At 40.3% G+C, this 17,508-nt stretch overlaps 1 protein-coding gene across 1 annotated transcript in view; it reads right to left on the bottom strand.

The window, feature by feature from the left end:
- GXYLT2 (glucoside xylosyltransferase 2) overlaps nt 1–17,241 on the bottom strand; it is a 99,567-nt gene extending 82,326 nt beyond the window's left edge. The window contains exon 1 of the mRNA XM_033132850.1: nt 16,901–17,241. Within this exon, the coding sequence (XP_032988741.1) occupies nt 16,901–17,175 (275 nt within the window). The 5' untranslated portion in view covers nt 17,176–17,241. The remainder of the gene's footprint in view (nt 1–16,900) is intronic.
- Nucleotides 17,242–17,508: the final 267 nt, after the last annotated feature.

Here is a 17,508-nt window from a genome sequence, read left to right as displayed (position 1 = left end):
CCCAAATGCCATCAGCTGGTGAACAGATAAATCAAATGTGGTATAGCCACACAATGGAATATTATTGGCAATAAAAAGGAATAAAGTACTGACACATGATACAAAATGGATGAACCTTTAAAACAGTGAACTGTGAACCTTGTGAAAATGCAAAAGAACACATATTTTATGATTCTATGTATATGAACAGTCCAGAATAGGAAAATCCATAGTGACATAAAGCAGATTAGTGGTTACCAGGGGCTAAGGAAATTGGCAAATGGGGAGTGACTGCTTAATGGGTAGAAGGTTTATTTTGGGGGGTGATAAAAATATTCTGAAATTAGTTACTGGTGATGGAAGCACTACTGTGTGAATAAATTAAAAGTCACTGCATTGCACACATTTAAAGGGTATTTGAATTATATGGGAATAAGGCTGTCGATAGATTGATAGATAGATAGATTGATAGATAAATTAACTTTATAACATGGATAGATTAAAAAAAACTTTTTTGAAACTCCCAACAAATGAAAGTTCTGGACCAAATGGCTTTACAGTGAATATTACCAAACACTCAAAGAATTAACATGTATTCTTCTCAAACTATTCCAAAAAAGTCAAGTGGAGAAAAAGCTGCCAAGCTCATTCTGTAAGACCACCATTATCCTGATTCCAAAACAAAAGACTCTACAAAGAAAGAAAATTATAGGCCGATATTCCTGATGAACATACATGCAAAAATCCTCAAGAAAATATTAACAAACAGAATTCAGCAATACATTAAAAAGATCATACACTATTATCAAATGGGATTTTTTTGCTGGGAAGCAAGGTTCGTACAATATCCACAAATCAATTAATGTGATACAGCAAATAAACAAAATGAAAGATAAAAATCATATGATCATATGAAAAATCCAGCATCTGTTTATATAAAAACTCTCAGCAAACTGGGAATACAGGAAACATCTCTCAGCATAATAAAGGCCATATGTGACAAACCCACAGCTAACATCATATGCAACGCAGAAAAGCTAGAAGCATTTTCTTTAAGATCAAGAACAAGACAAGGATGTCCACTACCACCATGTTTATTCAACAGAGCATTGGAAGTCCTAGACACAGCAATCAGAGAAGTACAACAAAAGGCATCCAAATTGGAAAGAAAGAAGTGAAGCTGTCAGTACTTGCAGATGACACGATATTACATTGAGAAACTTGAAAGATTACACACACACACACACACACACACACACACAACTATTAGAAGTGATAAATGAATACAGTAAAGTAGCAGGATACAAAATTAATATTCAAAACAGGGATTATTCATTATGAGTCTGTACTAATGCACCTACTCACCCAAACTGGCTCCCAGTGACTTCTTTCTTTACCCGAAGACAAAGGAAATATTGAAAGGAAGACATTTTGATGACATTCAGGACATCAAGGGTAATACGACGACAGCTCTGATGGCCAGTCCAGAAAAAGAGTTCCAAAATTGCTTTGAACGGTGGACTAGGCACTGGCATCGGTGCATAGCTTCCCAAAGGGAATACCTTGAAGGTGACCATAGTGATATGAGGTATGCAGCACTTTTTCTAGGATGAGCTCACAATCATAATTGCCAGACCTCATACATGCAAAAAAAATGAAACTGGACCACCTTTTTACTCTATATACAATAAAAATGCAAGTGATTTCTGAATATTATGTTTGTATCCTGCTACTTTTCAAAAATTCATTGACCAGTTCTAAAAGCTTTGCCAAGAGTTTTTATCATAAATGGATGCTGGATTTTGTCAAATGATTTTCTTTTTCTGCATTTGTTGATAAAATAATATGATTTTTATCCTTCATTTTGTTTATGTGGTGTATCATGTTAATTGCCAAACTTGCATCCCAGGAATAAATCCAACTTGATCATTTTAATGTATTGATCTTTTTAATGTATTGCCGAATTCTGTTTACTAATATTTTGTTGAGGATTTTTGCCTGTATGTTCATCAGGGATATCAGCCTATAATTTTCTTTCTTTGTAGTGCCTTTGTCTAGTTTTGGAATCAGGGTAATGCTCATAAAAGGAGTTAGGGGCCTTCCCTCCTCTTTAATATTTTAGAATAGCTTGAGAAGGGTAGGTGTTAATTCTTCTTTGAATGTATGACAGAATTCACCTGTGAAGCCATCTAGTCCAGAATTTTTATTTGTTGAGAGTTTTTTTGATTACTAATTCCAATTTGTTAGTAATAATTGGTCTGTTCAGATATTTTGTTTCTTCTTGATTCAGTGTTGGAAGATTGTATGTTTCTAGGAACCTATCCATTTCTTCCAGATTATCCAATTTGTTGGCATATAATTGTTCATGGTATTTTCTTATAACCCTTTGTATTTCTGTGCTGTTAGTTGTCACTTCTCCATTGTCATTTCTGATTTTATTTATTGAGCTCCTCTCTCTTTTATTCTTGATGAGTCTGGTTAAATGTTTATCAATTTTGTTAGGCTTTTCAAACAACCAAGTCTTGTTTTCATTGACTTTTTACTTTTTTTTTTACTCTATTTTCTTTATTTCCAGTCTGATCTTTTTTATTTCCTTCCTTCTACTCATTTGAGGCTTTGTTTGTTGTTCTTTTTCTAGTTCCTTTAGGTGTAAGGTTAGATTATTTAAAATTTTTCTTGTTTCCTGAGGTAGGCCTATATTGCTATGAATTTCCCTCTTAGGACTACTTTCACTGTGTCCCATAGATTTTGGGTCATTGTGTTTTCATGTTCATTTGTCTCAAGGTATCTTTTGATTTTTTTCCTTGATCTCATTGTTAACCCATTCATTGTTTAGTAGCATGTTTTTACCACTGTAGTCGGAGAAGAAACTTGATATGATTTCAATCTTCTTAAATTTATTGAGACTTGTTTTGTGGCCTTACATCTTGGTCTATCCTGGAAAATGTTCCATGTGTACTTGAAAAGAATGTATATTCTGCTGCATTGGGGTGAAATGCTCTAAAAATATCAAAATATCTGTTCTAAAACCATTTGGTCTAATGTATCACTTACAGCCACCATTTCTTTGTTGATTTTCTGTCTGGATGATCTATCCATTCATGTCATTGTGTTGTTTAAGTCTCCTACTATGACTGTATTACTGTCAATCTCTCCCTTTATGTCCTGCAATATTTGCTTTATATATTTACGTGTTCCTATGTTGAGTACCTAAATGTTTTCAAGGGTTATATCCTCTTGTTGGATTGATCCCTTTAACATTTCTTGTAATACTGGTTTGGTGGCGACGAACTCCTTTAATTTTTCTTGTCTGGGAAGCTTTTTATCTCTTCTTTAATTGTAAAGTATAGTCTTGCTGGGCAGAGTAGTTTTGGTTGGAGGTCCTTGCATTTCATCACTTTGAATATTTCATGCCAATACCTTCTGGACTGAAAACTTTCTAATGTGAAATCAGCTGACAGTCTTATGGCAGTTCCTTTGTAGATAACTAACTGCTTTTCTCTTGCTATTTTTAAGATTCTCTCTCTGTCTTTAAACTTTGTCATTTTAATTATGATGTGTCTTGGTGTAGGCCTCTCTGGGTTCATCTTGTTTGGGACTCTCTTCACTTCTTGGACTTGTATGTCTATCTCCTTTGCCAGGTCAGGAAAGTTTTCAGTTATTTCTTTAAATAGGTTCTCAATCCCTTGCTCTCTCTCTTCTCCTTGTGGTATCCCTATGATACAAACGTTGTTTTGCTTGATGTTGTCCCAGAGGTTCCTTAAACTATGCTAATTTTCTTTTTCTTTCTTTCTTCCTTTTTTTTTCCTTTTCACTGTTCTGATTCGGTGTTTTCTGCTACCTTGTCCTCCAAGTTGCTGATTCAATCCTCTGCTTCATCTAATTTGCTGTTGATTCCTTCCAGTGTATTTTTCATTTCAGTTATTGTATTTTTCATTTTGGACTGGTTTTGTACATTTTTATGCTTACTATCTCTTTTTTGAAGTTCTCACCAAGTTCCTTGAGCATGCTTATAACCAGTGTTTGGTAGACGGCTTGTAGGCATTTCAATTATTATTATTACTATTTTGGGGGAAGGAGTTTTCTCCTGTTTGTTCATGTAAGACATGTTTTTTTGTTTTCTCATTTTGGTTCCCTTTCTGTGTCTCTTTCTATGTATCCAGTAGATCTGCTATGCTTCCAAGTCTAGGCAGGGTGGCCTTCTGTAGTAGGTGTCTTTTGGGGCCCAGTGCTGCACTCTCCTTTGTCACCTGAGCTGGGTGCTCCAGGAGTGTCACTTGTCGGGTTGTGTGTGTCCTCCTGTTGCAGTTGAGCCTCTATTGCTGTTGGCATGTCAGTGGGTGGGACTGACCTTCAGACTGACTGGCTGTGAGGATTGGCCACTACCACAACATACAAAGTGCTGTGAGGGAGCTGACCTTATGGAAAGGACTTGCCCCAGCGGGCTCTGCTGCTTGTGGGGCTAATCAAATGGTTCTCTGAAGCTGGCCACTGGATATGTTGGTTCTGGGACCTCTTGGAGGGGTACCAGTACAAGCCAAGGTCAGCTGCCTGTGACCAGCCAAATTAACCTGTGAGTGGTATCTGTCTGTGTTGGAACTGGAGGTACATGGGAGAGGCCACATTCCAAACTGAGGCTGGCTGCCACTAATACTTAGCCTGGGGGAGCTCAACAAAAGACCCAGGGCATCCTGAGGCCTGCTGCCACCTGCCCTAAGGATTCAGCCACTAAAAGAGTCTCAGGCAGTATGTGAGATGGGTGAGTTGGGGGTCTTAGGAAGTCACTAAGGGTGGGTCAAGTGTTATTCACCAGGTTAATGCAGATTCAGAATCACGCTAATGCTGATCCTGGGTCCACTCAGCAAAAGGCACAGAGAATACTGAGGCCAGCTGCAGCCCACCTGTGGCCCGTGGACCTCAAATAGTTCTCCAGAAAAGACTGAAGTGTGGGCCACACCAGCTGCCTGCCCCTAGAAAAGCCTCAGGCGGTGCTTGAGTTGGGTGCAGTAGGGTCCAAGGGAGTCACAAGGGTGGAGTGAGCGAAGTTCACCAGACCAATACAGATTCAGATTTGGCTGTGTGGGGGGAGGGCTTAACATAGGGACAATGGTGGCTGTGGCTTCAGTCCTTGCCCCGAAGCCACACAATTCAGTCTCTCCCTGTATGTCTCTGGGCCCTCCCAAGCCACTGGCCCTCTGCTGGAGACGACAGTGAGTGCCTGCAATCAAGCGAGTCTGTGCATGATCTTTAAAAGGACACCTGGGTTTTTACCAGCCCTCTGTCTTACCCCGCCCATTGGAATCCCTGCTGATTTTCACAGCCGAAGTTGTGGGGGCTTCTCTTCCCAGCACTTATGCTCCAGGCTGAGGAGCCATTGCTCCTCAGGCAGGATCTCTGCCATTGAGATTTCCCTCCTGAATCTCAACCACCACGTGTGTATGGGGCCAGCCCATTTTGCGTCTCCACCCCTCCTACCAGTCTCCAAGTGGCTTCTTCTTTACATCCTTAGTTATAGGACTTTTGTTCAGCTAGTCGTCAGATGGCTCTCAGGATGATCATTCTACAACTTAGTTGTAATTTTGATGTGGTCAGTGGAGGAGGTGAGCACAGCACTTCCCTACTCTGTCATCTTGAATGAAAATCCAACAAAATTTTTTTCTTTTAAGTTAGCAATCATAGTGTAGTCACATTATAAGAATGCTAATGGTGATATGGAAATGACTCGTTTGGTAAATCCTGCCCCAATTGTCCTGGCTCAAGCTTACCCCATACACATGGAAAATAATATTCAGAATAACAGAGGAGGCTCAGAGGGAAAAGCAGCTTCACCACCTCCATGCTGCCCAAGGCTTAATGGCTTAGAAGTCTCAAACATGTGACTTAATTAAACCTCAGTTTCTGGAGTACATAAATAATGAAATGTGGCATTTATGTGTAGTGCTATTTACTTTAAGCCTATTACTGCAAAACACACTGAATTATTAAAGCAAGTAATTGGTTCTACTCCGACCCTCTTTTCTGCCATCTCCTGCTGCCTCTCTTATCAGTGATTCTCCTTAACTGACAAGCTAAGTAAACTCAGGTAAATCTGATGCTGCAAAACAGGCAGGCAGTATAAGTTTGAAGAAAATTTCAGTAATTTAAAATACAGCCTTAGACAATATTGTTGATAACTAGTTGTAATAGGGAAGGAAATGCAGAAATATTTGGGGGAAATGGTAGAAGATTAATTTTAAGAAGTTGAATATGCTCACCTTGGGGTAATTATAGATTACCAGAATCCCCCACCTCAGTGAAATCTTTTACAAGATGAAATCTTAGCTATATGAACATGGAGAAGGTCCACAAATGAGACCAGAGTGGCAGTTTAGGAAGTAGAAACACCTTGATACAGCCCTTAGAAGGAGACTCTGGTGATAAGTAATTATATCCATGTGAAGTGTGGGAAGTGAGAGCCACTAATAAAATTCCCTGCAAACCACAGATTTGGGAACACATTAATACCCTGACAAAAACTTTCCCCACTGAAGCTATGATTAGAGCCTTCACTTACATACCCAGACATTACACTGTGTTAACAGTTAAATCACTTTTAATGACCCATGGTTTGGAGTTAAATCAAGTATCATGAATCTTTCAAGATAGACAGAAAAGCTGACATTTGCCTTGAAGTCATGGTATTATATGAATGGTGTCAACATAGTGCCAAAAAACTGCAAAGGGAGAGGTGCTTAATACAATTATTTGATAAATATGTTCAATTATGAATAGTATGTATTTAGTTTGGATCATATTTGAAACATAGATGTGTTCCTAAACAAAGTCTAGGTCTAATACACAGTAGGTGTTCAATATCTAAAGTTGGTAATTTTATCTGAGTCTATGTGTGTTTGTGTGTCTTCTTTTAGACATCACTGTACACCGACATATGTTTTATGAATAGCAAGTGGCAAAGCAAGGATTCAAACCCAGGGGTCTGGACTTAAGAGCCCTGCTTTTAATCTTTATGCTATATTTGGGGCTACACACAAGTGAGTTGGAAAAGGAACCCCTTCTAGGCAGATGGGCTCTTTATCTGTACTCATGGCTGCTGGCTCAGTGATCCAAGCATGGACTGATTTCAACCTCTGACTCACAGCCTCCCTGGGCATGACACTCAAAGCATACCTTCACCAATTCTACTTCCGTAATCCATTCATTTGCCATTAGCTCAGGCCACACACAATAGTGTTTATAATTCTATAAACTATATTCTATAGTTACCCCTTGGAAACTATAGTTTCTGCCTGGACTAATTCTCATTTCATTCTTCCCATTACAATTGTTCTTGACACAGAAGATTCTATTTCTCCGTCTCCTTCTTCTTTTCAAATTAAGATATTATTGAGATTTTAAAATATGAACTAGCAGTGATAGTTTGAAATAAATGGCTGGTGACATATAGGGGAGAAGAATGAGGATTATATATTCTGCAAATGGGTACTTCTATCTCATTTTCAAAAAAAAAAAAAAAGAGGATAAAGACTTACCAACTTAAAGGGAGGAAAAATTGTCTCCCCAACTAATTTCCATGCTCCTATGCCTCAGGTCAATAAGGGATTTTTAATTTTTATGATAAATGATATACTTTAAACTTGTACAACTTATAAAATTGGTTATATAAGTTGTACAAGTAATGCATACATTTATCATAGACAAAATTTAAAATACAGACAAGAAAAGGGGAGCACCCATAATGCCAATTCCATAGCTACTGTTAACATTTTGGTATACTGGTTTTCTCTTCCAGAGTTACACACAATACATGTGGGTATGTGTATATAAATATGTAACAGATTAAAAAAAAACTTTTAAAAAGGGATAATTTTTATAACCTATTTTTCCCTTACACATATGAACAATGTACACGTACAAAAAAGAGATTTTATCAACAGAATCTTCTTCAAAGAATTCTAGAAAGCAATCAAATGGTTCAAATTTCAAGACTTGTTCCCAAATACAGCATGGTTGTTAGCAATTTGGCTCTAGAAATACATGGACCTGACTTCAAATTCTACGTCTGCCACTGGCTTTCCCACCTTGGGCAAATGCTGTAACCACCTGTAACCCTCAGTTTCCCCATATGTGAAATAGACATATTGATTATAGCTTTTTATTTTGGTGTTTCTTACTAGTATCCATTTCCAGGAGTTTCTGGTAAAAGCAACTTAGTTTTCTTTGGGGGAAACCATCCCTCTTCTGTTCTCAGTCTGTAAGGTGTGGAGGGGTTGAATTATCCTCCCCCCAGGTGTGGCCATGAGTGATAGGATATGCATGTGATACAAGTCAGGGCAATAGAGGCAGCCCTGACACTCTTGCAGGATGAAGCTTCTCCCTTAGCGGTTACTAAAAGAGGAGGACGCAAGTCCAGTCTGTTGGAACTATTACCTGGAGAAAACTCATCTGAGAGTGTATCCACGCAGAAGGAAGCAGAGCTAAAATATGGAGGCAAGATGGTTAGAAATCCTGGATACACCTGTAATAGAAGCTTTATCTTCTTTGCATTTGACAGTTTTATGAGCCAGTAAATCCCCTTTTACGATTAAGTGACATAAACTTATGAGCTGAGATTCTATCACTTGCAACTGAGAGTTCTGACTCTTAGGTTGTTATGAAGATTAAATGAAATAATGTGGTGCAGTGCTTCATACCATACCTGGCATATTTTAAGTTGCCATTAAATATTATTTATCATCATTATAAATTCCAACTTGAAATGTATCAGAAGCTTTCATTTTTCTCTAAATATGTTACATCCATGCCAAAATCAAGCTAGGAAGAGCATCAAAAAGCACCTGTTAATTTACGTATCAGTATTTTATCTTATTGCAAACCAGATTTGAAGTTTTTGTACACTTTTTAAACTTTTCTCAAAGTTTCTTCTGAAACACGAGTTTCCAATAACCCATTCTCCCTGAGGAATAAATTCTGATACTTGAACATCAAGGCTTGTTACACTGGGGCCAGTGGTCAGACAACTGGGGTCCTTGTAATTCTCACAAAACTGGGAGGAAAAAAAATGCAGCACATTTTCAAACCCAACCAGAGATGAGGGCCCCTGAACAGCAGTGTCTGTGGACAAAATTCTGTATTTTGTTTCTCAGAACACCGCCTAATTCCCACAAACTCTTCCCTCACCCTCTGCTTTTCTAAGCTGAAACCAATAACTCAATGTGCTTGAGCAGACATCAAAACTACAGATAGCTACAATTCCAAGTTTGAAACTCTCCAGAACAATAGCCCAACTCCCTAAGATGCCTCATCAACTCCTTCAGCTCTTACTGAAGGCCAGGAGACTGGCGTTGGAGTATTATTTATTATATATGGAAGCCTATGATTTCCTCAAGTCATAACCCAAGAAGAGCTTGCCTGAATCTGCATCTTAGACCTGGCTAACATTTGCTGCGAGTTTCTTGTGTGATACATACTGTGCCAGCATTTTACCTGCATTATTTTATTTCATCTTTGAACTTATGAGAAAGCTAAGATTTGCTGACGAGGACTAATTCAAAGCCACATAGCTAGTTAACTGAGTCTAGTTACAATTCAGTTTCTAAATAACGAAGCAACAGTGGACAATAGCAGTACTGAGAAACGCAAATCATTTGCTGAGCCACCACCGTTGCTCCATCCTGTGCTAAGTGCTTTACGTGCATTCTTATTATTTTACCTCTTTGGACCTCAGTTTCCTCCCCCATAAAAGGGAGTCATATTTTGGATTATGTGTTCTCTCTTGTCTCCTACTTCTGTAAAGCTTGAATTCTAAATTGTATTGTGATGAATTTCCATTAGAGGATTACAGTCTTTTGTTGCTAAAAGAGGTTGAGGGGAGAGGCTTGGAAGGGCATCAAAAGGTCATCTTCAAATGTACCAAAGTCACTCTTTGCTGGAACAAAATCATAGTCTCAATAAAGGTAGAAAGTCAAGAAACACCTCTCTCCGGAAGCAGTTTTCAGAAATTCATAATGGGAAATAAATCAAGTGCTAGGGAAGATTTGCAGAGGAATGTAAAATGAATTCCACCTTCAATAAAAGTCTCTTATTTTCTTTTTCAAAGAAATATTTTAAATGATGGTAAAATATATAGTATAACATACAATTTTTTCTTATTTTCTTACAGAGAATTATAACATGGAGAGAAATATTTCCAAGGAAAACAAATCTGTTTTCAAATTTTCTTCCAAAAAACCTCACCTGTGAATTTTTTATGGGGATGAGTGTCAATATGGCCATTATTTACTGAATTTAGTAAAAGTGCTAAAAGCAGATGCTACGTATCCAAATAAGTCAGGACTCTTTGGCGGTGAGTGACAGAAACTCAGTTCGTAGAATCTAGGAAAGGGATGCAAGAGCACAGCCAGCGAAGGGTAGAAGCTGGCCTTGGGAACGGCATTCGGACTTGCTCCCCACACCGGTCACTCTGCATTGCTTGTCATCTTTCCCCATCACCTTGGGTTCGTGTACCCTCGATGTAGACCAGCTTTCTCCACATAGCAGAAACGCGGCTGCCACTTCCTCAGTTTCAGACCTTATAGTATCAGCCACTAGAAACAGTTTGCCCTTTACTATTTCTAATCTTGGGGGTCTTGGCCTCATCCCTAATTCAAGGGGTGGGCCTTGCATGGTTTATGTCAGTTTAGCTGGTTCTATCTCACCCCTCCACTTCTTCCTTTTCCCTCCTCCATACTATAGGCATTTAAACCAACCAAAGCAAATGAGATGAAAGAAAACTTTAGCTGGGGTTTCTGGGAAATAAAAACATTCCCTCTCCCAGGTAAGCAAGTGAAGGGAGCTAGAATGATCCATGTCGTAACTGATTAGAGTTGGAGACATCGGTATGAACCCATGTTTAGCTTAACATAGTTAGAAATGGTTACACATGGAAATACTCGTATTTATAGATCTGTATACATACACAAGTTAGCATAGACACATATGTTTTGCTCTGTCAGCTGTGAGGAACTAAAAAAATAAAATGACACCCCAATAGCAACAAGCATGCTGAGCGCCCAGACCACGGTCCCTACACCATTGCCAACAAGAGGAAGCAGGGCTCCTTAAAGAAATACAAGATGAACCTGGAGCATCTTGGAGTGCCAGAGAGTAAGGAAGTGCTCAAAAAAAAAAAATGAAAACAAAAACCAAACTGCATTGATGGGGCGTATGTGAAAGGAGCATAGATATGAACTGAAAGAGCTCCTAATGGCCAAAACTGAAACAATTTCAGAAACAAAATAAAGTCATATTGCATTGTAATTCAAAATATGAAATAATTATCTATAGGTTCATACTGATATAATGACTAAAAAAATAATATATGGGGGAGCATAATCAAATTTTGCAGAAGAATTTCAAATAATTTATAGAGATACTCCATCCTCAAGGAGGGAAAGCATAACTCCCCAATCCTTACGTGTGCGCTGTGCACAGTAACTTCCTTCCAAAGTATGGAGAGGGGGACAAAGAGTAAGTTTAAAATGGGGAGACCTGACACTACTGCAGCCAGGTGACTAAGGCCAATATTAGCAGTCCTAATCATGTTGATATATACTTGATACAATGTGATGAAAATGGCACTCTGCCTATATGGTTTTCCTCCCAATAATCCATAACCCCAGTATTATCATGAATAAAACATCAGTCACAACATTCCAGTGGTGGGGCATCCTACAAAAGATCTGACTAGTGATATTCCAAACTCCCAAGGTCATCAAAAACAAGGAAACTTTGAGAAATGGCCACCGCCAAGAGGAGACTAAGGAAACAAGACAACTAAATGTAATGTGGTATCCTGCAATAGAAGAACATTAGGTAAAAACTAAGGAAATCTAAGTAAACTAAGCATTAGTAATAATGTTAATATTAGTTCATTAATTGTAACAAATGTATCGTACTAGTATAAGATTTTAATAATAGAAGGAACTGGGTGCAGGGTGTAGGGATACTCTCTGCACTGCTTTTTAAATTTTTCTATAAATCTTAAACTGTTCTAAAAATTAAAATCTATTAATAAGAAAATAAGCATCCTCTCTTTTAAGGATGTTTTATTAAAGATCCTCACTTGTTTTCAATATTACTAAATAACATGTAATTGAATCACGTAAGTGAAGTCAGCATAGTGCTGGCACCGGAGAACACTGCTTCATTCACCAGTTCAGTCAAAAAATACGCATTGAGGACCGACTATGAGACCACCTCTTCGAGCATTTACATGAAGTGTGTGTACCTGGGCGGGGAGAAGCAAATAAAATACAATGTCACATAATAATAAATGCTATAAAATATATTAAACAGGGTAAGAGGGTAGAAAGTGAAGAAGTTTCTGTTTTTCTAGGGCAGCTGGGAAGACCCCTCTGAAGAGAAAACCTGAAAGCACAGACCTAAAAGAAGTGAGGGAGTTAGTGTTGCAAGGTTGTAAGCAAAGATCATTCCAGCACAGGAAGTAAATAAACAGTCCTGCCGCAGGAATGATCTCAGTGTATCTGAAGGCCAGTGTGGCTCACGTGGAGGGAGCGAAGTGGGGAGAGGCAGGGGCCAACGTCAGAGAACTAAACGGGGTTGAGATCAGGCGGGGGCTTAAAGGCCATACTGAGAAATTGGGTTTTATTCTGTGATGAGAAATCTGTCACTGTAGGGCTTTTAACCATCAAAGTGACCCAATGTAGTCTGCATATTTAAGATTATTCCAACAGCTGCGGGGAAATGGACTGTCGAGGGCATTAGAGTGGAAACATGCAAACCAGGTAACAGGCTACTGCAGATGTCCAAGTGTGAAAGGATGGTGTTTAGGAGTTGGGTGATAACCATAGGAACGGTAGGAATGGTGGGAGTGGAGATATATTTTCAGATAGAACCCATAGAATTCACTGAATGAGTACATGTGGAAGGTGAAAGAGAGGACTCATGGACCAATCAACAAAATGAATGATTGGAGCCAAGACTCATAGAACATAATATCATAGATGGCACCAAGATCTAGAGACCTTTAATGTGCTTTGGGTCTATCAGCTGATACCCAGCTGACCATTTGCTATAGAGAGAGCATCATCACCTCAGTGAGACCTTTATTCGAGCTAGGACCCTCTGAGAAGACTTATCTCAGAGGCCAGAGCGAACTGCAGGGAGTGTTGTCTCTTGATGAGCAGGTATGCACACCTTCTCTCATTGGGCAGCAGGGGAGGCTGCCAGGTATAACGTGTTTCTGTATTGTCATCTTTTCCCCAGCCCCCAATTCTGGGATGGCAACAACTCCATTCACCACTGTAGAATGAGTACCTGGCCCAGAATATACGTGCAATAAACATTTGCTGAATGATTGTGGAATAAAATGTCACAGCAGCACCAAAGAGCATAGAGGTAGCCTAAGTCTCCCTTAGAAACCATGTTTTAAGAGAAGACAGCAATATCCAGTCCAACACGGAAGAAAAAGAATAAAGTTCAGAAGAGGGCTGAGGTTGAGTAACCCATAAGAGTTCTATGCTAGAGCCAATAAATGAGAAACAGTGATTTTGCAAGAGACAGCACAAAGAGCTGGACAATAAATAGTCTTTGTCGGGATTTTGCAGCTAAACTTGATGATCTCATCACAGAATCATCAAATGTCAGAGCTGGAAGAGATCTTAGAAAACTTTTGGATCAATTCACTCATTTTATAGATGAGGAAATTAAGATGAAATGTTTTGGGACTAGAATCCAATTCTCTGGACTCCAGATGCCAAATTCTTATTTTTACATGGCGTGGGTTGGCAGTTGTATTAAACTTCCTTTTCCATATGTTGGCTCAAAGAGGAGTTCTAAAGTCTAAAGTTCATTCCCAAGTTAAATTTTCCTTTTAGAATTCAGTTCCATGAAAAACAAATCATCTCTTTTTGATCAACTTCAGTTATCATTCAGTGAAAACCAGGCATCCCACATGCTTCCCTTTTTGACAGGGCGGCCAGGAAGCTTAGAGCTAAGTTTAACCCTTAATCCTCAACAATAGTGGCCTCAGTTTTTGAAAAACAGTGCGTATTTCCCCCTCCTCTTTTTGTCTTTTTATTTTTTATAACTATTTCAATGGCCTTATTGTATATGTGTTTTTCACTCTAAGTCATCTCAAATTCTTTTTGGAAGTCAGCCAAGTATAAATCACCAATAACCCAAACTAGAAAGATTTCATTTCTCTTGTGCACTGGAACTGCTGCTTACAGTGTGGTGTCCATTTTCAGATCCCACTGTTGACCTGAACTCTCAGACCTTACCTCCTGGCTTTATATTTATACAGAGGAGTGGCTGCCACAGGATAGATTGCATACAAATGACTAGTTATAAAATTGTAGGGTTTGCCTGCTAACTAGGCAAATCCCTGGAAACTTCTCCGAAATGAATACAAGATGTGGAATGAGAGTGCTGTTTCCTGTGCTGACGTGGCAGAACTTCACTGACAGCAGTACCCTGAGGGAGGAAAGCAGCCTGGTCCACGGATGGTCAGCAGGGGGTGGACTGTGTCAAATCCAACTCCCAATTTCTTCTGACTATTTCCCAGGTCTAAGAAATGTGATCCTGGAACCTTCATCTCTTCTGGATTCTAGCCATGCAAAGAGATTAAAGCACTCGTTTTCTGAAAACATGAGGCTTTCTTTTTCCTCCCTAAAATAAAATTCCTCCTAAACCACAAAAATTTAACCCAGGCAGGATTAGGAAAGCAATAAGAGAGTCCATGCAGAGATCTTTCCTCCTGCTCCCTTACTGCTTCAGAATCTTCTGTTGCCATTTCTGTCTAGGTAGTAAAAGAAACACTAATAAGTCCCAGAAAATGTCAACTTCTCCAGAGGACACTAGGCTTTCATGTTTATGCTTTTGAGCTTGAAACTTCCCGTGGCTCTTTTGTTTTTCACTCTTCCCTGAGTTTTTAAATTTTGTTCTTTATTCCTATGGTGTTAGCCATGATTTCTATGATAATCTAAGAGATAGGTTCAAAAGAAAAATGGCTTTCAGTGGTACTGCTGCTCATGGAAATAGTCCTACCCTAAACCATCCATTTGGATTCTATTCATGGTCTCTTCCTAGTCAGAACCAATTAAGAGACAAGAAGATGCTGCCCCAATGTTCCCAACACCTTGAAGAATGAGACAGTTGCAAAATTTATGATGTTTATTCAGAAAAAAATCTCAGAAAATTTATGCAATGCACGCAAGACTAGTGCATGACATCGACATAGCAGGTAAGAGCTCAGCCTGGGCCTGGCTGGGTCTTTATCCCTGTCTACCACATGTTATTTGTGAACCTTGGACAAACTGCTAAACCCTGTGCTTTGCTTTCCTCATCTGTAAAATGGCGGTAACATTAGTGCTTACCCCACAGAGTAGGCTCTCAAACTTTGGTGTGTGTTAGGAACAATTGAGGGCTTGTTAAAATACAGACAACTGACCTTACCACTAAAGTTTCTAATTTAGTGGTCTGGGGTGGTGCCTGAGAATCTGCATTTCTAACAAGGCCCAAGGTGACACTGGTGCTGCTGGTTAAAGGACACAATTTGAGAACCACTATCACAGGGTTATGGTGCAGATGACAGACGAAGTTAATATACATAAAGTGTTAACAATGACCATTTTTATGTACTGCTGTTAGCACTATGTCAAATGATGTCAGTTATTATCTTAACTTATTTGTAAGTTAATTTTTCCCATCAACTTACAAATCTTAGTAAGCCTGCAGTTGAACTGTAATATAATCCATTATAAAATACTTCAGTATATAGGAAGGAAAATCCCACTAAGTTCCTAACGGAAAAATCCTTATTTTAAAGAGCATATATATTCATAAGGGGTTGTAAGTGGTTTTAAATATAATACGTAAAAGCAATTCTATATATCGTTCTTTCACCCTGAAAATTTGTCAGTACCCACCTGTACATTTATTATGAAGCAGAAGAGAAACAAAAGCTGATACAGCTACTTCTTGAAGTTTCTTTTCTCTTAGTTACAGTAAAAGCGCCAAAACACATTTAGTTATCACGCTCAAAAAGAATTCCACTCATATCAAGTAATTAAGAAACCCAGCAAACGCGGACCTTGCAATGGCAGTTAGAAACATCTACAGCTTGAAAAGGGCTACAAGACAAGGGGATTGTTAAAAAGCTCTCCACCACAGAGGAAATGAACGCAAATCCCTAACCTGCGGGCGTTCCAGCAACGCAAAGCACAAAGATAAAACGCTCTGGCAAAAAGCTGTGGCATTAAGCTTTGCGTAGAGAAAGAGAATATCAAACATAACGTCGAACGTTAGCTGTTTTCTCTGTAGGACTCAACTGTTCTTGAGTCTGAACCAGAACGAGAAACAGGGAAACCCCCACTGTGTCTTTTCCGTGCTACGCATCACTCCTTTCAAGGAGAAAACTTTTTAATAAACTTAGATAGGTCGAGTGCCTCTTCTGTTCTAAGCACAAGGGTGATTCGAGCTTCAATGACAGGCAACCAGTCTTTGGTAAACATCTAACTTTTCCAACTCAATCAGATCTACGTTTTTGATAAAAATTCTCAAGTGAAACATGAGAATTAGATAAAGCATTCTTGCATTGTGATGGCTCTTGAAAAATTAAACAAGGGCGCATGTTTGCAAGAATACAAAAATAAGCCTTGCCTTGACAGTTAAAAAAATGTAACATACAAACCACGTTGCCTGATTTTACTCTTTCAAAAATGTACTTATCAGCATTGCATATAATCAAGAGGACGCCACGAAGTTGGATCTTCATTTCTAGCGGAGTAAGAAATACAAGTGGGCAGCTCGTGGGTGAATTTGGACCCTGTCCCTCCAGCCCAAAGCGTCCCTTGGACTTGGCACCAGCGGAGGGAGTGAGACCCGGGTCCCCAGACGGGACTCTGTGGCTGCCACGACTCACCTCGCCAACTTTTCCAGGCTCGCCGCGCCCCAGCGGCCAGCTCGCGGGCGCGGGCGCGGTGGCCGGCGCCTCTGAGCGCCCCGACCCGCCCCCGGGAAGGCGCCGGGGCCCAGGAGGCGAGCGGGGGCCGGCGTGGGACGGCGCTGCGGGGCTGACGCGGGGCGCGCAAGTGGCGCTGGGGGCTCGGCGCGGCCAGTGCGCAGGGTCAGCAGCACGAGCAGCAGCGTGACCAGCGCGAGCAGGAGCAACGCAGTCGCCTTACTGCGGAGCTTCATGGTGCGGCGCGGCAGCGGCAGCCCCGGGCAGCGCGGCCAGTCTACGCATCGCGGCGCGCAGGGCGGCGGCGGGGCGAGCGCCACAGCGCGCGGCGGGCGCCTCCTCCGCTCGCCCGCCCGGGACTGGGGTCGGGGTGGCGGGAGGGCGGGCGACCGCGGAGGAGGAGGAGGAGGACGAGGAGGAGGTGGGCGAAGAGGAGGCGCGAGCAGGGCTGGAGGAGGAGTGGCCCGCGCCTACCGTACTGTGTGGAGTAGCCGCCCGTCCTCCCACCCGCCAGCCTCCAGGCGCTAGGGTTTCAGGTAGTGCGGACTTAAAACCTCTCACTTCATTCA

The sequence above is a fragment of the Rhinolophus ferrumequinum genome, chromosome 17 (genome assembly GCF_004115265.2).
Source record: "Rhinolophus ferrumequinum isolate MPI-CBG mRhiFer1 chromosome 17, mRhiFer1_v1.p, whole genome shotgun sequence".
Lineage (NCBI taxonomy): Eukaryota > Metazoa > Chordata > Mammalia > Chiroptera > Rhinolophidae > Rhinolophus > Rhinolophus ferrumequinum.
The sequence above is the reverse complement of the archived record's forward strand: the minus strand, read 5'-3'. Positions and strand labels throughout refer to the sequence as shown.